A 26,427-nucleotide genomic window follows, 5' to 3' on the forward strand; every position below is an offset into this window, starting at 1 on the left:
CAATATTCCAAATGGAAGAGGTAATTTGAACTTGCTGTTTGAAAAGAGAGCAGAGACATGGAATAAATTTATATTCTTCTGAAAACACATGTATTAAAACATTAAACATTTATTCTGTAGAAATTTAATATGTAACTTGAAGCCAGTGTTCTAAAATCAAAATTAAAATTGATGTTAAACACGATTTAAACAACTTCCTATATGTTTTAAATTTAAGCCAACTTATCATTTAACTTATTTTAAAGACTGTGGCAATGAACTAACTATAATTACTCAACGTTATTCTGTCTTGCTCGGAAATAATTCATTCTATTTTTAGACTCAGGCTTCTTGATTTCATATTCTTCTCAAGCCACATGAAAGCCTTGGATGTCTTCAAGGAAAAATGGCTTTGTTTGGAATCAAAATTTTATATTGCCAGAGTTTATATATAGTGTGTGAGAACCTTTCAAAGTAGAAAATACTGTCTGGGCCAATAAGCCTGCCCTTTTTCTGTCAGATACCAACTTCACCTTCTAGCTTTTCATCATATCCTCAAACTCCCTTGTTTAATGCCAGAAAATCCTTGTGCCTAGAATTTCTTTATGCTCTCTGCTTTCACAGCCATCTATGATAACATGATTGGACAGAAGATCATAAGCTCAAAGCATAAATGTTTCTGAACTGCAGAAGAGGCTGTGCCATGAGGCCTTAATAACATCTCTCTTCGGGAGTCTAGATCAATAGCTTTGTCACTAAGGGCCTCGCTTATCCCATTCACCTCTGTGAACAATTATGCAATGGTCTGAGAATGGCCACCCTTCTTCCCTCCTGAATGTCAAAGAAGCCTCAGAGGAAACATTAAGAAGAGCATCTTTCTAGGGGGAAAGGAATACTGCACATTAATAACACACATTTCAGTTACATACGCACAATGAGATTTTATTCAGCTCTAAGAAAATTTATGAAAATCTCAGCAATCAGGTAGTCTGTGGAAGTGTGACATTAAGAGGGGTGGCTCAAACTCAGAAAGACAAAAAGCACAATTCATTCTCATATGCGAACCTTTGCTTGTAATGTGTATCTGTATGTGTCTTAGTGAGTATAAAGTTGAGTAGAGCCTGAAATAGTAGAGCAGAGAGCAAAAGGGTTAAAAAGAGGTACTATGAAAGAAAGGGAGGGCAAAAGAACATATGTGATATAGAAATGGAAAGAAGGCTGAGTAGAGGCTACAAAGGGGTTCAGGACAGTGTAAGGGGGTGCAGGACAGTATAAGGGGTGCAGGACAGTGTAAGGAGGTACAGGACAGTGTAAGGAGGTACAGGACAGTGTAAGGGGTGCAGAACAGTATAAGGGGGTGCGGGGGTGCAGGACAGTGTAAGGGGGTGCAGGACAGTGTAAGGGGGTGCAGGACAGTGAAGTGGGGTGCAGGACAGTGAAGTGGGGTGCAGGACAGTGTAAGGGGGTACAGGACAGTGTAAGGGATGCAGGACAGTGTAAGGGGGTGCAGGACAGTGTAAGGGGTGCAGGACAGTGTAAGGGGTGCAGGACGGTGTAAGGAGGTGCAGGACGGTGTAAGGGGGTACAGGACGGTGTAAGGGGGTACAGGACGGTGTAAGGGGGTACAGGACGGTGTAAGGGGGTACAGGACGGTGTAAGGGGGTGCAGGACGGTGTAAGGGGGTACAGGACGGTGTAAGGGGGTACAGGACGGTGTAAGGGGGTACAGGACGGTGTAAGGGGGTACAGGACGGTGTAAGGGGTGCAGGACAGTGTAAGGGGTGCAGGACAGTGTAAGGGGTACAGGACAGTGTAAGGGGTACAGGACAGTGTAAGGGGGTGCAGGACAGTATAAGGGGGTACAGGATGGTGTAAGGGGGAACAGGACAGTGTAAGGAGGTGCAGGACGGTGTAAGGGGGTACAGGACAGTGTAAGGAGGTGCAGGACGGTGTAAGGGGGTGCAGGACGGTGTAAGGGGGTACAGGACGGTGTAAGGAGGTGCAGGACAGTGTAAGGAGGTGCAGGACGGTGTAAGGGGGTACAGGACGGTGTAAGGGGGTACAGGACGGTGTAAGGGGGTGCAGGACGGTGTAAGGGGGTACAGGACGGTGTAAGGGGGTGCAGGACAGTGTAAGGGGGTGCAGGACAGTGTAAGGAGGTGCAGGACAGTGTAAGGGGGTACAGGACAATATAAGGAGGTGCAGGACGGTGTAAGGGGGAAAAGGACATTGTAAGCGAGTGCAGGAAAGTGTAAGGGTGAGCAGGACAGTGTAAGGGGGTGCAGGATGGTGTAGGGAGGATAGGGGAGTATAGGAAGATGAAGAGATGAGTAGGGAAGTAGATTACCTAAAACATACTCTTTTTGTTTGTTTCTTTGTTTTGAGACAGAGTTTCTCTGTGTAGTTTTGTGCCTTTCCTGGAACTCACTCTGTATGTAGCCCAGGCTGGCCTTGAACTCACAGAGATCCAGATGCCTCTGCCTCCTGAGTGCTGGGATTAAAGGTGAATGCCACCATCTCCCACGCTAAAACACACTTTCTTAGGCAATGCATACAGATATCTAATACTGTGCATGTTAACTGGAAAAAAAAGTACAAAATATAACAAGTTTAGTCTCATTTCAGAAATTAATTTCCACTGTCAAATGAAATTGGTTGAATTATATCATGTGATACCTCCAGGCATCACTTCTTGCAGCAGGTGTACAATCCAACACTAACATCACTATGTTAATAAGGTTTATTCTAAATTAATGTTCATGAGGAGCTTATTGGGGATTCATGTCACTGCAGAACATACAAAAGAACAAAACTTGCATTCAAATTTGCATGCTAATTGGTTTCAGTTATTTCTTACAATGTTATAATGTCTTAGATAGATGAAATAAAAGGCAATTTGATGTAAATTAGTACTTTAAAAGCCAACAATATTTTATTCAGACCCTTAAAAATAATGTCATTGAGTAGAATAAATTAAAACAATTAAAATTATGTCAGCAACGGTATTCTAGCCTGACAGTTTCATTTAGGAAAATGCTTAATGGTTATGGAAAATAAGTTGGTATTTAGGGGAAAAAGCTGATTTGTTATGAGCAGAGTAATTTAAAGTATTTGTATTTGGTTTTAAAATTTAGAATTTACACTTAATGTTTCTGTTTATTTGATTGATACAGCAGGAATCAGAATGTATTTCTCATTTTTGTTCTTAGAATTTGGACATAGGTCTATGTTAACAATATTATGGAAAAGGAATGGGAAATTCACAACTCAGTAATCGATCTTTTAGAATACAATCTCATATTAAACTATTCAAGTTCAAGTAAATATGTATCAGTCAGTGGATTTTGAAGGTTTGGATTTGACAGGTGATGCTATGATGGATGTTAAGGAACAAAAAGAGCCATTTAAAGTCAGCTCCTTCCGAGGCACCATTTAGGACCTACAAATATATATGTCAAGTTTCTCTAGTATAAGTTGGATTATCCAAAGCCTGTGACATAATTTCTGATGTATATATCAGGTGCCTCACATATCAAGGGGTCCTTTTGAGGCACAAAATACTAGCATGGGGAGATCCTTTTGATATTAGTATTGTGGTTGATAGTCATCAACCTCTTTCACAAATAGCTTGGTCAATGTATGATAATACTCTTAAGATGAAGACAATAGGTGCTTCCTTTGTCTAAACAAGGACTGAGACCCCAGAGATAACAGAGAATAATGTATTTTCCAACCGAAGAAAGGGTCTAAAGCCAGAAGACAAAAAGTATTATGATATACTTGAAAACAGCAAAAGAAAGAAAGAAAGAAAGAAAGAAAGAAAGAAAGAAAGAAAGAAAGAAAGAAAGAAAGAAAGAAAGAAAGAAAACTGTTTTCTTGATGACATAGGAACTTACAAACCCAGAGTCTCAGAAGACTCATAAAACTCAGTCGCTTGCTCCATCACCACTAAGCTCTTCTGCTTTCTGTGTGTACTAGCTAGTTTTATGTCAATTAACATAAGCTAGAGTCATCAGATAGGAGGAAGGCTCAACTGAGAAAATGCCTCCATAAGATCTGGCTGGAAGACAGTTTTTTAATTAGTGATTGATGAGGGAGGGCCCAACCCACTATGGGTGGTGCCAGTCATCAACTGGTGGTCCTGGTTTCTATGAGAAAGCAGGCTGAGCAAGCCATGGGGAGCAAGCCAGTAAGCAGCACTGGCCTCTGCATCAGCTCCTCCCTCCAAGTTTCTGCCCTGTATGAGTTCCTTCCCTCACTGCTTTTGATGATGAACTGTCACATGGAATTGAATGAAATAAACCCTTTCCTCCCCAATTTGTTTTTGGTCATGGTGTTTCATCCCAACAACTGGGACACTAACTAAAGCACTGCATTAGCACTCAGGAAGCAAAGTTTTTCCTTTCTTTCACTTTCTATTTCCTATCTTTGGATGGACTACTACAAAACCTTTGGACACACTACAAAACCTCCTTGCTCTAATAGTCTCTGGAACTATGCTCCCTTACAGTACCCCCAGCCAATGAAACTGCTTACAGGCTTCTGTTATCATGCCTACCTGTTTCCTTGACTTTTAACACAAAAATAATAATTTTTATTTTGCCTTCTGCTTCCTTCTTTCTGGCAGTTACTAAGAGTTCAGATTTGCATGGACTGTTGTTTAGTCTCTCAAATTCCAAAATCTCATCAAATTCTTAAATTTATCAACAAGGACCAAAAATGTGCAAAGGAAACCTTGCATCCCTTTGTGACAGACACATATGGAATGATTACTCTAAGTTACCTTATTTTGTGTTTGCTGTATGCTAGACCCCAATTCTCAAGTTTTTTTTAAGCAAAGCTTAAAAATAGTTAACTGTCTCTCAAAGGCCAAGCAGAGAAAGAGCTGGACTTCAGTTCTCTATATAGTGTTAGCAGCTCTTCTGCAATCCCAGGCAAAACGTTCCCAATAAAAGTATGTACCCAAGAAAAAATATGTTTCCAATGCTTTCATATTATCATTAGTAAAATGAAGGATGCCAGTATTTTCCAGATACTTACAGATATAAAGCACTGATAGATAATGAGAAACATTTAACAATATGGATGGGCTTTACTCTTCCTGCATTACTTTCTCACTGCCTTGTGATCACTCGAAGAAATCCATTTCTTATACTTTATTGCACAGGTGATTTTTTTAATACCGTTCTTTCATCTGACAGCCTTGATGAAACAGATATATTCATAATTATTACAAACTATAGCACAAAAGAAAGGAAGGGAATTAATTTTGTGAAAACCAAAACATAAACAATTATGTTTTATCAGAAATGATTAAAGTAATTCAAGTATAGAAAAAGTAACCAAATAAAGGAGCCAAGCCCTTAGATTAAAACATGAAAAACATTAAGAGACATGTGGAACACACACATTGTTCAAAGCCAGTGAACCAGAAGAGCAGGTAAAATTTGTCAAGGTTAAAAAGCAAAAGAAGGCCAAATCGTGAGGCTCTTTGAATGCTGTCGTGAATAGTCACTTTCAACAGACCTACAAAAACATTTAGAGAATATAAGGGACTCCCATGACGTCAAGTCAAAAACTGCAATGACATTTGCTTTGTGTCCTGGTTTGTTCTTCTATTGCTTTGACAAAACATTCTTATAAAAGCCAACTTAAAGGAGGGAAGCAATTATTTGGCTTATTTTCCCACATCACAATGCATCACTGAGAGACATCATGGTAGAAACTCAAGCAGAACCTATGGAGGAACACTGATTACAGGCTTGCTCAGCATCTATTGTCTTCATCTTAAGAGTATTATCAGACATCGACCAAGCTATTTGTGAAAGAGGTTGCTGACTATAAACCACTATACTAGTATCAAAGGATCTCACCATGCTAGTATTTTGTGTGCCTCAAAAGGACCCCTTGATCTGTAAGGCATATATACATGGTATATACATGAGAAAGGATGTCACAGTTCATGACCACTTGCCTAGGGATGGTGTTACCCACAATGTGTTGGACCCCCAATAACAATTAAAAATAATTACAATATCCTATAACAGTTGACTCGGGTTGAGTGCTGAGACAATCCTTCAGTTGAGGGCCCTCATCCAAAGTTAATCTATTAACTTTGGGTCGAGTTGACAATAAACAATAACCAGGGCACTTGGGGATCGAATAGATTATGGTCCCAGAATAGGATAGCAAAGACAGGGAGCGGAGTTTTGGAAAGTGCCAAGGAAACTGCTGTTGGGCCTAAGAAAAGGTCAATCCATGATACAAACTGAAGAACAATTGATGAGGATGGTCTTTGATAATTTGGTGGCGAGAAAAAACATTTCTTAGTATTGATCAAATGAGGAAAGTTTGAAAGGGCTGTTCAAACTAAACTCACTAGTTCTATAGGAGAATGACTCAATGTAAAGCACTTTGAGAACAGTGGCTGAAGCCAGTAGCTGCTGAGAGCCAGACACAGGCCTGGGCTTTACGAAGAGGATAAACTCAGCCTCTAATTTATGGCATGCTGACATATAGACGAGTTCATCATTACGACAGAATTCCATTCTTTTAGATTCCATCTTTTAGAATTTTAAAAACTTTTCAGTATTCTAATTCCTGTGTTTTGTTGGTTAAAAACAAAAATTGAAACCACATATCTTTCAAATTGGGGGAGCTTCAAAGAGAGCACTTTTGCTCTCATCTGAAATAGGCTTAGATGAAGCTGTGTTGGGCTTCAGCATGATGCCATAAAATGGGAGCACGGGATTGTGGAAGGAAGGACATTAATCAGAGGGAAACAGAATGGAATGAGATTCAGAATCACAGCAGTAGCCCTCCGTCAACACAGTATCAGCCATTTACTCCCTCACAGGTCCCCTCCTCCACACTTTTAAACCCATGACACATGAAAAACCCTAAACCTTTTATTTTCTTCCCTGTTTTGTTTGCCGTTCCTTTCTGGTCCTACTATGTTGTAGGAAAGCTTAAGCTAACTTCTGAAATCTTTTTTTCCCCCATTTTTAAATTTTTTTTATTTTATAATTTAATTTAATTTTACATATCAGCCATAGATTCCCTTGTCCTCCCCCATCCCTCCCCCACCCCACCTTCCCTCCAGTCCACACCTCATTCCCATCTCCTCCAGGGCAAGGACTCCTCTGGGGATTCAGTTCAACCTGGTAGATTCAGTTCAGGCAGGTCCAGTCCCCTCCTCCCAGGCTGAGCAAAGTGTCCCTGCATAAGCCCCAGGTTCCAAACAGCCAGCTCATGCAGTAAGGACAGGTCCCAGTTCCACTGCCTGGGGTCTCCCAAACAATTCAAGCTAATCAACTGTCTCACTTATCCAGAGGGCCTGATCTAGTTGGGGGCTCCTCAGCTATTGGTTCATAGTTCATGTGTTTCCATTCGTTTGGCTATTTGTCCCTGTGCTTTTTCCAATCTTGGTCTCAACAATTCTCGTTCATACAATCCCTCCTCTTTCTCGCCAATTGAACTCCTGGAGCTACACCTGCCACTTTGGAAATCAATTTGGTGCTTTCTTAGAAAATTGGGAATCAATCTCCCCCAAGACCCAGCTATACCACTCTTGGGCATATACCCAAAAAATGCTCAATCATACCACAGGGGCACTTGCTCAGCTATGTTCATATCAGCATTGTTTGTAATAGCTAGAACCTGGAAACAGCCTAGATGCCCTTCAACTGAAGAATGGATAAATAAAATGTGGTACATATACACAATGGAATACTACTCAGCAGAGAAAAACAATGACATCATGAGGTTTGCAGGCAAATGGATGGATCTAGAAAAAATCATCCTGAGTGAGGTAACCCAGACTCAGAAAGACAAACATTTTATGTATTCACTCATAGGAGGATACTAGATGTAATACAAAGATGACTAGACTGCTACTCACAACTCCAGGGAAGCTACCTAGAAAACAGGACCCTAAGAAAGACACAGGGATCGCCCAATGACAGAGAAATGCATAAGATCTACATAAACAATCTGGACATGAGTGGGGGTAATGAAGGGCAAGTTTTGAGGAAAAGAGAGCTTAGGGGAGCAGGAGATCCCAGCTGAATCAAAAACAGAGAGGAAGAACAAGGAATAAGAGATCATTATAAACGAAGACCACGTGGGAATAGGAAGAAGCAAAGTGCTAGAGAGGTCCCCAGAAATCCACAAAGATACCTCCACAATAGACTACTGGCAATGGTGGAGAGAAAGCCCGAACTGACTTACTCTGGTGATAGGATGGCCAAACACCCTAACTGTTGTGCTGGAAATCTCATCCAATAATTTCTGAAATCTTAAGAGGCCACCTAGAGAATAACTCTGGGAAGGAAGAGATGATCTTACATATTCCAACTCTGGTCAAGCAACCAGAAGGTCACATTACAAGCTCTGCTTCTTCTGTCTTAGGCTTATCTACTACAGAGATATACTAAGTCACTGATGTGGCCAGCCATATGTTTTGTATTGCTTTGTCTCGAAGAAATATATAGCATACTTAGTTCTTTGTCATCAACTAGAGTGACTAAAAGAATACATATTCAAAAATAACAAGTATCAATGTTTTCTAATGATTATTTTCTCAGAATAGACTAAACCAACAAAGTCAAATGTCGATAATGCTTTTCTTTTCCCCTCCCTAGATGTGTAGTCAAATTATAGTTTGAAGTGTGCATTTTATTCATATAAGTATATTAAGTTCATGAGTAAGTTTATTCATATACATTTGAATACTTTGACATTTATTATGAAAAATTCAGAAGTTTGGCTATGATATAAAGTTTTGGCAGAGAATGGAATCAATAATATGTATTATTGCAGGAAAGAGAAGAATAACTTGAAAGTATTCAAGCAAATGAATAGCTTAAAATGGAAAGCATAAATTTTTAAATTTCTTCACATATACTGTGTTTCCCACTTGTTTGAAAATAAGTTTATTACTTATAGTGAGAAGCATATATATTTAGAAGTTTCATGAGTACGTTATATTGATTTGACTACTATTTTATGTCAATGGATTTTTAGTTAGTGATCTAGGATTATAAAATCTAAGATTAACTCTTCTCGTTCTGCTATACATTATTAGAAATGAAGAGTGTCTGTACAGTACACAGTCCCTTTTGCTTCCATGACCAGATGAAGGATTGTAAAGCTAACAACACTAAACACAGATATGCTACCACCCAATAAACTAATGCTATTTATCATTTATTTAAAACTATCTCTGCCCAGCAATGAGTGAAGGTTTATGCAATATGTAAAAGTGAATTTTCACATAGAAAGCATCTTAAATAAAAAATACATATGGATGCTAGGTTTATAATATTTATCCTGAACTCTTTTGCTTTCTCCAAATTCTCAAATAGTTAATTAATGATTATGTATGGCATACTCTAAGGCAAAATGAATTCATAATCCCTCCTTCTAGAATCACTCATAATTTATACTTACTCCATTATAAAATCTTGATATAGGTGAACAAAAACATTAGGTTAACACTTTGTATTAATTTGAATGAAATATCCTAGTGATTAAATCATAAAGGCTATTTCATGCTTTATGCAAAAGATAGAAAACTTCCCATACCTCTATTAATGTTTTTCACCAGCAAATATGGCCATCACTTAATGGTTTAGTGAAATTTGTGGTAACCAAGAACCCATGTGTCCTACTGATTAAATCTGTGAACACTCACTTTTATTACTATTTATACACATATATGTGCTTACATATGCATATATAAGAAAAAATTTTCTTTACCTTCTGTATTTCATTTTTTAAACAAATATGAATTTAACACCAGTGTATAAGTGAATTAAATATAATATGGTGCTAGAGGAAAAAATTCCTATGAATAACTTACCACTGAGAACAGAACATCTGTAGTACACCACTCTGTACAAAGAGATCACTGTATTTATATATTGAATTATATAAATTTTCAATTTATATGTAGTGAAATAAATGTTCTTTATGAAGGTTAAGTAAAATTTTTAAATGTATATATTTATTTAATTAATAAGTCTCCATAAGATGACTCATGTGAGAGAAAAATAATCTCTAAATTATAGTTATTTCACTCTCATAGTAAGAATATGAAAGCTATAATTTTAAATTTAAATGCATTTTACAATGCTATTATTTTTCACAATTACTTTTAAAAATCCTTACTAAAATTAAAAATCTAATGTAGGTGAAAATCTTACTTAGTACTAGCAAAGGTCAGTAGTGCACTGAGGTTGGCATTGGTTTTCTACATAAAAATGACGTAAATCCCAGAATTCATAGGATTTAAATGAAAGGAGAATAGGCTATATCATTTCTATATGAAAGAAAAAAAAACAATATATCAGATGTTTTCTTATACTTAAGAGAAGTCAATTTCTTTGTGGGAGTCCACAGAGGCTTCCCAGTGAAAACTTATTCAGGGTCAGAGAACCTTTACCCAGCAGGGCTGCATAAGGAGATGATTTGGCCATGGGCATATTTAGCAGGTGCTTGGAAGGGTCTACCCTTGGCTGGACAGTGTGTTTTGGTCTTGCAAGAGGGATGTCTTTTGCCTCTCCCCTTGGCACATTACAAAAAGTCCTTTTCAATAAAGGACACGGCTGTTGGATATCGACCCAGGCCTTCCTGGAGCTATAATGTGTTTCTGTCTTTCTTCTCATCTTCTGGGTCTTTCTTTCTGGTATTTCCTCATTCCTCTCTCTTCTACTTAAGAACCCTTCAAAAGGTTAGAGCAGCCCCCACATTTCTTCAATAAGAAATGATCAGGAAGCACATTGAAAAACTTTTAAAAAACAATTTAAGATACAGGATAAATTATTTGTATTTTTGCATCTTACCATGGCAAGAACCCTCAATTTCTTCATATCCTGTACTGCAGATACACCTTCCAAGAGGAACAAGCCAATCTCCGTCAGCTCCACAGTAGAGTTTAGGAGTATCCCGCTCTTCAGCACTCTTCACACATGAGCCCCGCACTTCAACCAAAGAGGAAGAATCAACCCTTGGGATGGTATCAGGAAACATAGCCAAGTTCCGTACAGTGAAGGGACATTTTTTGTAGAAAACACGGACTGAGACCAGGGCTATGCAAGCTCCAATGTCTTGAAAAGCCAAATAAAATCCTTTCCTTTCTATGGGTCCCACCTCACGAATTTCAGTGTTGAGTTTAAGGATTCGATCACCCAAATCCATCTGAGTAAAACTCTCATCAGCGGCAATTGTGTCGATCTTTACATATTGGCTTGGCTTGAATTTTGTCCCATGGGATTCATCCGATTCTATATAATACAGATTAAATGTTTCTTTACAAGTTCCCAAGACCCACGGGATGCTGTTACAATCCCTCAGTGTGAACTTCATTTCCACATAAATTTTCTGTGCAGCATCACGAGAGATCCAATTAGTCCGCAGCCAGTTGTTCTGGTTTGGTTCCATGACGTTGCATACCTGGTACGTATGTATGGGCCTGTTGTGCTCATCCATTTCAGTAATGGCATCCCACTGCACAAAGGAAACGAAAAACAGTGACATGATTATAAAACCACTGCCATTAACAGAAATGTTCACGTTCAAGAATGTTCTAACAAAAGAAACTGAGTTAAAATTATGCAACGAAACTGTCCAAAGAAACAAAGCAGCGTTTTAACCATGACCCTTTGATCGACAGTATGGAACCTACTCTTCTGGAAGCTTTCTCCGTTAATCACATGACAAACACAGCTTTAAGATTGCCAGTTTCCTCAACTGTAGAATAGAATTGGTAACATTTCCTGTTTTGTAGGGTTGTTAGAAGGCATATGCGTTTTAAATATATGTCAAAGTAGTTACAATAGTTCTGGGGGGAGAGCTGGAGTGAGGACTCAGCAGGCACGAACACACACTGCTCTCCGAGAGGATCCAGGACTTGTTCCCATCACCCACATCAGGCACCTCACAACCACCCGTCATTATATCTCGGTGACCTGACTTCCTTTCTCTGGCTTCTGTGAGCATCTGAACTCCAGTGCTCACAGAGAACAGACACATCTCATGCTCACAGAGAAACAGACACATAAACAGAATAAAAAAAATAAATAAAAATATTTGTTGACTTACTAAAAGGATTTAAAGTAGCATACATTATTGGATCAAAATCACAAGAACCATGAAAAGTGTTCAGTGGATTTTCCCAATCTACCCTTATATATAATTTGCTACAAAGTGATGTATATTAAACAGTACAAAATTAAATGCCTCTACGGTCATTCTGAGATAGATGCAGATATCCTCTGTGCTGGCTTGTTTTCTGCCAGCTTTCCACAACCTATAGTTATTGGGGAGGAGGGAAACATAATATGGAAAATGTCTCCATTTAAGACTGCAGAGCACTTTCTTAGTGATTGATATGGGAGGGTCCATTCCATATTGGGTGGTACCACACTAGGTTAGTGGTGCTGGTTTCTATAAGAAAGCAGGCTGAGCAAATGGAGGATGGGATGGTTTGACTCTATAATTAACAGTTATTAGCAAAAAGACCATCAGTCAACAGCCAAATAGACTATCACGCCAGTACCAACATTTTGAATAATCCACAGATGCCCTGAGGGATGGGGGCGGGGAGACAAAAAACAAAAAAACAAAAAAAACAAACCCACAGCTCATTTCTTTGGCTTCAAGAGGACTAGTCAGTCTGTACTGGACTTAGTGTTATCTGTTAGGGTTACTATTGCTGTGGTGAAACACCATGACCAAAAGCAACTTAGGTAGGAAAAGATTTATTCATTCACTCAGGTCCATATAAGAGTTCATCACTTGAGGGCAGGGACTCAAGCAGGATAGTAACTTGGATGCAGGAGCTGATGTAGGTGCAATGGAGGAATGCTGCTTACTGGTTTGCTCAGTCTGCTTTCTTACAGAACCTAAAACCTTAAGCCTAGTCATAAAACCACCCACAATGGGCTGGGCCCTTCCCCTTCAATCACCAAGAAAATGCCCTATAGGCTTATGGACAGCTGGATCCTATGGAAGCAATTTGTTAATTGAGGTTTCGTTCTCTCAGATAATTTTAGCTTGTGTCAATTCGATATAAAAATATTCAACATATTTGACCCTTTGTCAGCTTGACACACAAGCACATCACTGCTAAGCAACAACCTTCTGTTTCTTGTTCATCCCCAAGACTACACATTAATATTGATATCATAATATAAAATATTCAGAAACTTAAAAGATCTATTCTTACAAATTTAAAAAAAACTTAAAAAATTTAATCTCTTTTAAAATCAAGTATCTTTTAAAATCCAAACTCTCTCAACTGTAAGCTCTCAACTGTAGGGTCCTATAAAATTAAATACTTTCTTACTTCAAGAGGGAAGAACCAGGGCATAGTCACAATCTGAACAAAACAAAACTGTGTCAATTAAGATCCAACTTGTTAACTCAAGATCCAACATCTGGGATCCACTCATGATTTTCTAGGCTTTTTGAAAGGGCTTCTGTCACTTCTCTGGATCCTCCCTATGCAGCACACAGAGCTTGATTCCACTCCACCACCGTTGCTGTTCTTGGTGGCCAACTTATGGTATTGGCATTACCACAATTCAGGGCCACACTGTTGCATGTTGGCTGCACCTTCACCAGTAGCCTTTCTAGTGCTCTCTTCAGGGACTCCAGCCTTGCCACACAGTCTCGAGCCTCATCTGCTCTCCATGACCCCTTCATGCATTCAAAACCAGTACCATCTGGGTGACTATTCCACTACCAAGTTCAGCTGCCAACAACAATCACAACCTTGGTCACTTATATAGCACAGCTTCTGTGTGTTGAGCCTAAGGAAACACTTCCCAGAAGATTTCACCTCAATGATGTTGGTCTCTTCTTATCATTGCTAATTTCTTAGCTCCAGCTACAAAGCAAAGGTTTTCCCTCAGTGGTTCTGGTCCCTTGTTAATCACAGCTGACATTTTAGATCCAGCTAACCAGAACTGTAGTTTAACTTCAAATATGTAAAGGCCCTGATAGAATCTTTGAGTGATTCTCAACCTTTCTCCTGGAACTTCCCAAGCCAGGCCTCCATCCTCTCCATTTCTCTTTACATTTTTTATCTTTCAGCCTCCCACAAAACAGCTCACCAATATTTGAACACTCAATGGCTTTTCTAGCCCACAATTCCAAACATCGAACAAAAACAACATGGTCACTTCTGCAACAATATCCCCAAATCCTAGTACCTATATCTATCTTAGTTGAGGTTATTCTTGCTGTGATGAGAAACCATGACCAAAAGCAACTTGAGGAAAGAGTTAATTTCACTCACAATTCTATATAACAGTTCATCATCAAATGTAGTGAGGGCAGCACCTCAAGCAGAGCAGGAACCTTAAGGTAGGAGCTGATGTAGAGGCCATGGAGGCGTGCTGTTTACTGTCCAGCATTTACTGGATTATTTAGCCTGCTTTCATATAGAACCCAACTCCACAAGCCTAAGGATGAAACCACCCACAATGGGCTGGGCCCTCCCCTGGGGGGGGGGGTTTACCCACCAACCCCACAGTTCCTCAGAGTTTTCTTGAGTGTGAGCAGCAGGAAATATTAGATAGAAGGATTTAGATTGTGGAGATAAACAGATAGAAAATAAAAGGTATCCTTGAAAGGGCCTGGAACCTATTCCAATGTGCCCTGTCTCTGCCCCAGGGTATTTATAGAGACTCCAAGGGGTGGAGCAAAAAACCTGCCCCAGCCCCAGCACAGCCAGGTGCAGACCATCTCAGACACCTGCACTCAGGCCCATGGTCCTAATCATCCTCTCTATGTGGACCTGCTGGGTAAAGACATGAGGAACCTGAAAACAGGCTCCCACACTCCCCCATCAATCAATAATTAAGAAAATGGCCTACAGGCTTGCCTACAAACCCATTTTATGAAAGCATTTTTTAAAGTGGGGTTCCCTCCTCTCAGATGACTTAAGCTTGCATCAAATTGGCATAGCATTATTCATCACACAATCAAAAACCTTAACTAACTCTGAATCTCCCTTCAACATTTTTTTTCTTAGTCTGGATGCACTTCCCTGATGGCCTAGGAGAGGGACTGGTATGAAATAGCCAAGGCTGTGATTTGTTCAAACGTAAATTTCCATTTGCCTGAGAGGTATGCTATGATTGGTTCAATACCTTTCTCCGCCTATACAAACAAGGTGTTAGGCAACCTGAGTGAACAGGCCAGGAGACAATCTCCTGTACTTCCTGCTGTGATGGTGTTACATTCGATACAATAAAAGGCTTATCCCAGGTGGTCTTTCCTTGCCTTCATCTAGTATCATGGAACTGAACAGAAAGAAATAAGCATGAGAGACAGTGGGGTATGAGATGGTGGCAGAGGTAGTGGGACTGAGCAGTCAGGAGGCCAGGCCAACCTCTAAAAGAAACAGACATGTGGCTGCTAGAGAAGAAGCGGCTGAAGAGTCAGAGCGCCACCAAGACTGGAAGACAAAAGGTCCAGAAGTTATGAGATGGCAAAAGAGGTTGGAATGGTAAAGCTGCTCTAAGGACACAGAGGAAAGAAAGTAGAGTGTTTCGTCACTGGAAGATTTCTCCAGAGCTGTAGAACGTGTAGGGTAAAGGTCTCAGACACTTCAGACTGAGACTTTTAACACTAACTGGTTCAATCTGGATTCCTAGGCCTATATCAGTGTGAGAACACTAATGGTTGTTAAGGGCTAAGGAACAACTGTCCATAGCTGTAATGCCAACCACTGAGGGATCCCAACGTTTTAGACATACACAAGAGCTATGATGCTGCTAGTGTCATCCCTCTGTTGTTCCTGTTTGTTGCTGTGCCACATCTAGAGATACAGCAGCTGCCAAATACAAGCACTCAAGCACTCGTCTATTCAGGCTTTCTATCTGGGTAAAGTAGACAGAATGAACTGGTAAAATTTTGATAGAAAATAAACATAGACAAGGCCTTAGATTAATAAAAGAACTATTTCAGTCATTCTTGCAGATATGAGAATACTGTAGTTAAGGAGTCTTTATTAGAGATTATGTTGCAGCATTGGGATACAATAACACATGACTATCAAGTGAGTAAATGCCATGGTAGGAATACAGTAACAGAATACATCATAGATATGAAGAGGAAGAAATTTATAATTTTTCTTAAGTCTCCTAAAGTCAACTTCACTAAGGAACTGGCAACTTGTGTAATATCTTAGGGAAGAGATAGATCGGAGAACAAACAGTAAGTCCAATTACAAGACAGTATGTGCATAGATATAGTTTAGGAAGCAAACTGGTAAGAGCTGCCTAGAGAGCTGATCTAAAAGTCTTTCCAAGCATCTTAAACTTTGCCGTTTGTTCTGAGTTAGGCCATTAGATTTCCTTCTCTATTTTGTGTTAAACAAAGGTATTTTTATTTTAGTTGATTCCATCGGAAGACCTTGCTAACCCTTCTTAATAAAGCAATACACCAAGACATTTGAATACTTTGAAATTAGTGGGTATTGGCATGTGTGTCCCTCAACTTTTATATTCTATTTTGCACATAAAGACTGTATTTGTATTTTATTTGTACAGTTGTAATAAAATTGTTAGTGAATAAGTAATATTCAAGAATCTTCAGTCTTTGAGGGAAGAGATGCTAGTCTTCAGTCTATCATTTTGATTAGATAATACTGGCAATACAAATTGTTTCCTGTGTTAAATAAGCATTCCATTTCTTGGTATCCCAATCCAGTGATTTAGAGTAAGATTATTTAATGCATTCTGCTCACAGTATTTTTTCACTTTAATTGGCTGTGGAGAGTCACTTAATTTAAGTGGGTTGAACTGAAAGTTAGTATAGTTTCCAACAAAGGGATACTTGCTTCAGTATCTAGGACTATTATGACATGAACTGTTTTTAACTATCTACTGTAAATGTACACAAATCCTGGGATAATTTATCAGGCAAGGTCAAATCTATATCTATAAATGTCAAGTAGCTTGCTTGTGATTCAGAGGATGTTTTCCATGGAAATCAGTTTCTTTCAACTGTTTATATATTTTGACAGAATTCAACCTTTGTTTGTCTGGCTGCACTTGCCATTAAATGGAGTGTGATACTGAGTCACCCATCTAATTCTTGTCATTTCACCAATAGTTGTGAGTCTCAAGTAACATGCATATTTAAAATGAAAAGTAGGGCTGGAGAGATGGCTCAGAGGTTAAGAGCACCGGCTGCTTTTCCAGAAGTCCTGAGTTCAATTCCCAACAACCACATGGTGGCTCACAACCATCTACAATGAGATCTGGTTCCTTCTTCTGGCCTGCAGGCAGAACACTGTATACATAATAAATAAATAAATCTTTAAAAAAATAAAAAATAAATAAATTAAAAGCAATATGATATTCTAATAAATCTACAGATTTATCAATAACATCGAGCCAGATAATGTAATAATAAAATCTGAAAATTGTCAAATCAAGTAACAGTAACATTTATCATGCTCCAAGTAACAAAAATCGTCTCAAGTAACATTTATATATTTTTTATTTTTTGTATTGTAATAGTTTATTGATGAGTGTTATTTTTTAATTATTTAATTTTTTTCATTTTACATACTAACCACAGTTCCTCTTCCTTCCCCTTCTCCTGCTTCTTGCCACCTCCTCACCCTGCACCCTATCCACTTGTCAAAGAGGGTAAGGCCTCCCATGGGGAGTCAACACAGGATAGCATACCAACTTGGGGTCAGCCCAAGCCTCTCCCCACTGCATCAATGCTGAGCAAGGTATCTCACCATAGGGAATGGGCTCCAAAAAGCCAGTTTATTTACCCGGGATAAGTCCTGGACCCACTGCCAGGGGCCCCACAAACAGATCAAGCCACACAACTATCACCCATATTCAGACGGCCTAGTCAGGTTCCCCAGCTGTCAGTCCAGAGTCCATGAGCTCCCACTAGCTTGGGTCAGCTATCTCCATGGTTTTTCCCAACATGTTCTTGACCCCGCTTGCTCCTATAATCCCTCCTTCCTCTCTTCAATTGAACTCCAGGAGCTTGGCTCAGTGCTTGGCTGTGAGTCTCTGTATCTGCTTCCATCAGTTACTGGATGAAGGCTCTATGATGACAATTAGGATAATCACAGATCTGATTACAGGGAAGGCAAGTTCAGGCACCTTCTCCACTATTGCTAGGAGTCTTAGCTGGGGTCATCCTTGTGGATTGCTGGGAATTTCCCTAGTACCAGGTTTCTCCCTAACTCCATAATGGCTCCCTCTATCAAGATATCTCTTTCGTCGCTCTCCCTCTCTGTCCCTCCCCAAATTCTGCCACCTCAATCCCTCATGTTCTCATCCCCTTTAATCTCCTTCCTCCATTTACCCAGGAGACCTTAACTATTTCCCCTTGGCTCAAGCCAGACCAAATCGCAGTCTAGAGAGAGAAGCTAGCCATGAAGGCTGATCCCTAGCTTAGGAGCTTTTGTCAAATGATCAATGCTGGAATAGATCCATGAGAATAAAATACGAGAACCGTCAAAAATCAAGTAACAGTAACATTTGTCAAATTTCAAGTAACAAAGTCAGGTATCAAGGCTGGGCGGCAGTGGCACACACCTTTAATACCAGCACCCAGGAAGCAGAGGCACGGAGGTCTCTGTGATTCCAAGGCCAGCCTGATCTACAGAGTGAGTTTCAAGACAGTCAGGGCTACCCAGATAAACCCTGTCTTGGAAAATAAAAGCAAACAAACAAAAAAATCAAGTATCAAGTAACAAAAATCAAATCTCAAGTAATATTTATATTTAAAATTAAAAACAATCTAATATTCTTCTGGGTCATGTAAGCAGTCAACTAACTTACATATTTATTAATAAAAAATTAATAAATTAATTAATTGAGGCAGATAATGTAATTATAATACTTAAAAACTGTCAAAAAGCCGGGCGTTGGTGGCGCACGCCTTTAATCCCAGCACTCGGGAAGCAGAGCCAGGCGGATCTCTGTGAGTTCGAGGCCAGCCTGGGCTACCAAGTGAGCTCCAGGAAAGGCGCAAAGCTACACAGAGAAAGCCTGTCTCGAAAAATCAAAAAAAAAAAACAAAAACTGTCAAAAAAATCAATATCCAAAAGTCACAGAATTTTACCCAAAAAAGAACCTTGAAAAGCATGTTTCATCCACTGATTATTCTTATCATGGATACGTTTCTATTCAGATTTCACATTATTTCTTATGGAAGGCATGCAATGATTGTCTATATTATATCCTTAACTTTTCCAAATAGTGTGTAACTTTGTTCTGGAGAAAAATGATTGACCATCTACACTTGTAATAATTTCAGACTCTATCTCATCAGGTTAAAACTCTTAACAAGCTCATTGATCAACTCCTATAATGTGAAGCTCCTGTATTTAAAATACTATATAAATGCCTTTTGTAGGGGGCATACGTTATGATATTACTATGTTTATGTTAAATATATTCTACATTGGGGCTGTTTATATAATGAACTAGATGGGTCATACACCCTAGAAGAAAACATAGGGCTATTATTTTACTAAATGGGAACAGTACCAAACTGACTTCTAATGACCTACAGTTGTACACATATATTAATGTATTTCTTTACCCTCACCGAAGATGCTTCTATTTATATTAGATGGTAATTGAAGCAAAGACCTACAATAGGCTAAAGAGCAGAGAAAAAAGAGACTATAGATGCTCAGCCCTAACTTGGATATCTCTATCAAAAATCCCTCCTCCCAAGGTTCAGTGAGCACTGCAGAAGAGGGGCAGGGGGCAAGAGTGTCCTCTGGACACAGTAGGATAGCTACACTTATGAACCCAGCCACTGTGACAGCATGCACAACTGCAAAAGCTCAAGCCAAACCAAATCCCAGTCTAGAGAGAGAAGCTAGACATTAAGGCTGATCCCTAGCTTAGGAGCTCTTGTCAAATGATCATTGCTGGAATAGGAAGAGTCAGTTGTCTTTAAGAGTGTTGCCCCTGGGAAATCGGCCATGCTCCAGTTAAAGGCCGCACACGGAGGAATATATAGGCAGTACAAATATTGGACTTCATGGTGAAACAAAAAAAAAAAGAGTACACAGAGTTGGGAGAACAGGAAATGGGGGAGGGGAATGGGTACAAATTGGGGAGGAAATGAACATGATCAAAGCATCTTATATGAAATCTCAAAGAACTAATATTAAAGAGAGATAAGAACATTATCTGATTCAATGGAAAAAATGTGAATTTTCAAATACAATGCACCCAGATGCCCAGGATGGCATATGGTTTTTTTCCATATTGAATATAAGAAGCCTTATAAATAACAGTGTTTTATTCTATCTTTGTTTATATAAAAACATAACATTGGAATTGCACCTAGGTACCAGAACTGTCAAAAGGTCTATTATTCAATTTTATCTTCTGCAACAGTCAAAAGAAATGGATATTAAATTTCAAAAGTGAATCTATTTGCCTAAAATTAAGATGTAAAGTTAAAGTTGGTCTAGATATAAAAGATACATTTACTATTAAGTATCAGTAGATGTAAAATTTGTTTCATATTTAAGTATGTTTTTTCAAAAACATTGAATTTTCGATTTTCATATAGTTATATGATCAAATGGTCATAGTTTCCAATACTAAAATCAGCCTCCAAAAATTATAGGCATAATGTCAGCTAGCATGTGAGTTTGGAGAGCACAAATACCATGTTTCTCAATCTACTTTCAATTAAAAGTTCGCCGGGTGGTGGTGGCACATGCCTTTAGTCCCAGCACTCAGGAGGCAGAGCCAGGCAGATCTCTGTGAGTTCGAGGCCAGCCTGGACTACCAAGTGAGTTCCAGGAAAAGGAACAAAGCTACACAGAGAAACCCTGTCTCAAAAAACAAACAAACAAACAAAAAGTTATTTTTTCAATAAAAAAAACTTCAAACATATTTTATTTTGTTACTGTATGAGGATAACTTCCTAAGCCATGTATTTAGGCTCATATCAAAGTATCTCAACTCCTTATAACTATGAGGAAGTATGTGGCAGTTCCCAGACTTCCAACTCCCAACTTTGCTCAAATACACCTCCATACCACTCACTCACACTTTCTCTAATCCCACAAAGGACTTCCCACATATAAGCTTGTCCTAGCTCTTATGTAAAACTTGGGCCCTCCCCTTAGCTGAGACCATTGAACCCTCATTCATTTTGAATTGAGGACACCAGGAGTATCCCTAGTCTTCCAGGCTGGATCCCCGGCCCCGACACCACTCCCCCCAAAAGCCATGATGCTCCTGAAAATTAATGAAGCTATTAAGGAGACAAAGCAGACAAAGCCACAGTGTTCCTAAAAGTAGATGTGTCCCATTTGAGAAATAAATTCATGAGTCTAGAAGCTATTTCTTCCCAAGTTGGTTTTAATCACTGTTTTACCACAGAAACAGGAAATAGAAAACCAAAAAAACTATCACAGGATATAAGAGGTAAATCTCCTTTTCCCTCACGTCCCAGTTTCATGAAGTAGAATGCAGCCACAGGAAAAGAATGGGCATGCCTACCCATTTTTTTCTGTTCTAGGTACAGAAAAATGGTTTTTCATCTTAAGTCTAAAGATGGTGGTAATCATTTAAAATATTCAAATTAGATTTATAAATATTATAATTAGAGTTGGTAATGTGCAGGGCACAGAAGCATCAAAACCAGTCGCTACGCAAAATCCAGACACTCGGCTTGCTTTTGTAATCCCAATGGTAGGGAGGCAGAGACAGGAGCGTCTCTGTTCTCAGTAGCCAGCCAGGTTATCCGAGGCACAAATCCAAGCTGTGCTGGAAACTTTTTGTTTCTTAAAGAAACTAGAGTCATCTGGGAATAGAGAAACTCAAGTGAGGAATTACCTTCATTAGACTAACTTGTAAGTAGGTCTGTGAGAATTAATTTTCTTAATTGATAATTGATGTTGTAAGGCAAAGCCTACAGTGGTCTGCACCATCAATAATAGGTGGCCCTGGGCTGTCGGAGAGAAGTAGCTGAGCAAGCTGGAAGACATCAGCCAATTAGCATTTTTTTTCCACAGTCTCTGCTTCAGTACCTACCTACAGGTTTCTACCTTTACTTGTGACCTACCTTTCCTAATGGTACACTGTAAATTCTAAGTTAAATAAACCCCTTTTTTCCCAATTTGGTTTTCATCACTATTTTATCACAGAAACAGAAAACAGCAAAACAAAAAACAAAAACAAACAACCAACAACAAAAACCCACAACAAGTCATGAAGATTAAGTTTTAATTAAGCTCATGCAGCCCTCAACCTAGATGAGGAGATATTGACTGTTGCCTGCTTCTAAGTGAAGGAAAGTTATTTTTCTTTGGGGGTTGTAACTATGGATGGTTTGTCCATATGCCAGTGGACAGTCCCATACCCATCACTACATGAGCAACACTAATTGGATTTATTAGAATATATTTTAAAAAGGGGGGGAATGAAGAGGAACATAGTGTTGTAAGGGATACATGTTGAGCAGAGTCTGGGAGGAGGAGAGGAGAAAAGGGAGTGATGATGATATGTATTGCATTCGTGCATAAAATTCTCAAAAAGTAAAAAAACAAAAAGCAAACACCAAAACAAACAAAAACCCAAACAACAGTTTGTCCTGAATTTCTATAAAAGGAATATAAGATTGGTATTTGGATTTTTGATAAAATAGTTGAAGGAATAAATTATGAAAATATGCTTGCAGCACAGGTTTGAGTCCAAGTATCAATGCAATGCCATCAATAATAAATACAGTAAGTTTCCAATAGTCAGCAATATTCAAGAGTTAGCACAGTCCTGAAAGCTTGAAGGAGGAATGCAATTTTACTTTAAAGAACTAAAGGGCTCAGTAATTCAAACTGAGCATTGAATTTCATTCTTTTCTACAATTCTGGTATTCATGAGGCTGTGGTGGGAGGATTTCTATGAGTTCAAGACTATCTGGGCTATAGAGTAAGTTTCAGGCTGGCCTGGCTGCACACTCAGACTTTCTGTCTTTCACTGTGTCTGTGACGCTGTCTCCCTGTCTCGCTCTCTTTGTGGCTATATTTCTTTGTGACTATCATCTATCTATCTATCTATCATCTATCTATTGATTGATCTTGATCTATATATATCATAAATCTATCTATCTCTTTCTGGCACACACGCACAAACAAAAAAGAAAAACCAACAAACAAGGAAGCTAATAAACAAAAGTTCAGTAAGGCAGAGAGAGAATAGATTAATGTGCAAAAGCTCAGCTATATTGACACACTTTTAGGCACCATTAGCTCCATGCCACATGCATTCATTGGGTTAAAGTGCCTATTCCTTCTAAAAACAAATACATACCTAATTTTCTAGTGCATTGTTTACAGGTAGCAGCTACAGAAACTGCACGGTGCAACATATCAAAGCTGCTCATCTTTGTCATCCTCTCACTTTTAACAGCACTGCCACTGAATCAAATATTCTAAGTCCTCTGTGGAATACCACAGATTGGGCTTGTAATGTTTCCCAAAGCTGTGTGTGCTTAAAGCGTCCCTTCTACCCCTTTTCAGCACTGGGAGGAGATGGAAATCTTAAAAGGGTATGAAGCAGCCAAGGAAAGTTAGGTCACTGAGGGCCATGAAAGGATCATACAGATCCCTGACCTTGCCTCCTCTCTTTTAGCTTCCTGAATGCCTTGAGGTAAGCAAAACAATACACCCATGCCATGAAGTATGATAGGTTATAAGGCCAAAGAAACTAAGTGGGAATCCAACATGAGCCTTTTCTCCATATAAATAGATCCTCTAGATATTTAGCCACAGCCAAATTATCACATTTTATATATAACAGTTTGTCAAAATATAATGCAGAATGAGATCATCACACTAAATAAAAAAAATACATGTTTTTCAGGGAAGAGAGCTTGACTTATTTAGGCTTTTAAGACTAGAATAAGTAAGACAGAGAGAGCTTGTTCTGGCTTATGGTCATTTTATGAGATCTTTTTTAACTTCAAGGGATGGATATATTAACTACAAAGTATTGGATAAAAGGTTTAGAAACCTGATCCATGGGATACTTTGGTTAAGCAAGAATGAGTTATACCAAAGGTTTTTCTTTTTTTTTTTATTTCATATGCTTCAAGATTACTTTGGAGATAATGACCTTGGAGAAACTATTTAAATACTGAAATTTCATTGTTGGTGACATCAATCCAACATGGTAATGGAGATATTTTAAAACCAATAAAGTAATTGTCATGCTTTAAACTGTCCAAGTACCAGAACAAAGTCTCTTAGCTTTCTTTTCTGCATTCTTTGATGTTTGATATCTTTTAAATGCCATGGAGACTGAGCTCAGTTGTAAATGGAACATATTTAGCATAGTTCCTCTTTCTAAGTTTCAGGAATTGTTGCTGAAGAGGGGGTTAGAAAGAGTATAGGATCCAAAGGCAGTGGATAAATACAAGAAACAGTGTCCTCTAGACACAGCAGGGCATCCAAAGGCATTGGATAAATACAAGAAACATTGTCCTCTGGACACAGCAGGACATCTAAACTTAAGAATGAACAGTGCCCAGCAAACACATGCACAAAATCTGTGCAATGCCAAACCAGACCAAATCCAAGCATAGAAATGGGAGTTGAGCTAACAATTACACCCTTGGTTGTGGAGCTACTTCCAGTAGTAAGCTGCTGAGAAGGGAGATACGGTTTTCACTAGGTACGTAACCCCTGGAAAGTCCACATGCTCCAGTGAAGACTACACATTCAAGAATATTCGGACAGCACAATGTGGTCTTAATGGGTTGAAAATGGAGAGACACAAAGTTTTGTGGGTAGGAAAGAGGGGGCTATCTGGGAGGAGTTGGTTTTTAAAAATAATCAAAACATGTTGTATGAAATTCTTACAGAACTAATAAAAAATTGTCAGGAGTTAAAAAAAATCGGTATATTGAACTCCTAAAGGTTGAATAGTTCTTACAGAGAACTAAGGATGGTGTTTGGGACTGTATTTTATATACCTAGAGGCTAATGTAAAATCTACAGCCATGGATGTTTCCTAATCTCCCCTTCTCAGAGTTTGATGATTAGTTTGAATGAATTAAGGAACATCTAAAAGATTAATAAAATACATCCCTCAGTGAGCCCAGGAGTACACGTCCCAAGTGGGTTAGGTTATGAGAACTCTGCCTAATAAGTGGTTAATACCTTGATGGAAGGGAAAATAATAGCATTATTTGGAGGATATGAAGTGTAAGGGGTGAGGGTTTTTTGAAATAAAGGGTTCATCCCTGAGGTGGGAGCCTTATGCTAGATCCTTGCTTCTTTGTACTACTTCCTGTCTGCCTTGTCTTAACTACCCCGTCCCACCACATCTTCCCACCACAATGGGGTTAAAACGTGAGGCTGGTGCAAAAGACCCAAATCTTCCTTTACATTTTTCTAGGGTGGGCCATTGGCTCACAGGAACACAATGTTTGATATACAGAGCAAGACAAAATATTTCCTTACTTGAAAGTATCCTTGCCTGGTGATCAGGCATTAGAGGCAGTATGAAAACAAATCCCACAGTGATTGTTTATCATCACATTTCTTGTTTTGTTTTACAAAATAATTAAGTAGTATTTTTGTTAGTTTTTGGGGATTTTTTTTTTTTTTTGGAATTTTCACACCCTTCTATGGTGCTTCCCCATGTATTTCCCTCAAATACCCCATAGAGGATTCTGGCATAGACTGCCCTCTACTACAGCCTGACCAAAGGTTGTATGGCTTTTTGTGATATGTGATTCCTCTCTGAGATTCATGAATTTGTTCCATATGTTCTCATTTGTTTTCCTGTGGAAACACCAATTTCATCCTATTATATCCAGTATGACATTCTCAAAATAGTCACATGGATCTTAAAACATTCTTTCTGAAACAACGTATCAAGGTCAACTAACTTTATTTAGCTAAAATTTTCATAGGCAAAGTTGGGCCAAGATACTTCCATTCATCGTATGTAATTTACATATCCACTCCCCAATCCAGACAACATTATGAAACTCACAAGATAAAAACAAATTGTTTTATTCATCTAACATAAGAAAAGGTGGAACTTGAGGACATTCTTCCCTGTGGAAGAATGCAGGGGTTGTGTTTCGCTTTGCTGAGCTACTTGTTATATTTGGGGGGAACTGTTTTTTGATACTCCCAGTCTTCAGGAAAAACGGGAGGGTGAATATGATCACAACACATTTTAATGACACTGTTGAAGAGCTAATAAAATATTACGTTTACATAATTAGAACACAAATGAAAGCCCAGCACAAAGGAATAGAAGTGTTTCATTTTAGTGTCAATTACCTAAAAGCAAGCAGCTGACAGGACTGACCAACTAAACAGCCGAACTAGTAAGAGGGTTTATTAGTTTCATTCAGTGCTTCTCTACGATTACTTAGTCTGTGCATATGTAAATGTTTCACTGCTGAA

General features: G+C 38.8%; 1 protein-coding gene across 1 annotated transcript in view; it reads right to left on the reverse strand.

The window, feature by feature from the left end:
• Epha6 (EPH receptor A6) overlaps positions 1-26,427 on the reverse strand; it is a 921,293-nt gene that overhangs the window by 743,234 nt on the left and 151,632 nt on the right. Inside the window, exon 3 of the mRNA XM_006981610.4 lies at positions 10,823-11,486. Within this exon, the coding sequence (XP_006981672.1) occupies positions 10,823-11,486 (664 nt within the window). The remainder of the gene's footprint in view (positions 1-10,822; positions 11,487-26,427) is intronic.

Source organism: Peromyscus maniculatus, chromosome 12 (assembly GCF_049852395.1).
Source record: "Peromyscus maniculatus bairdii isolate BWxNUB_F1_BW_parent chromosome 12, HU_Pman_BW_mat_3.1, whole genome shotgun sequence".
Lineage (NCBI taxonomy): Eukaryota > Metazoa > Chordata > Mammalia > Rodentia > Cricetidae > Peromyscus > Peromyscus maniculatus.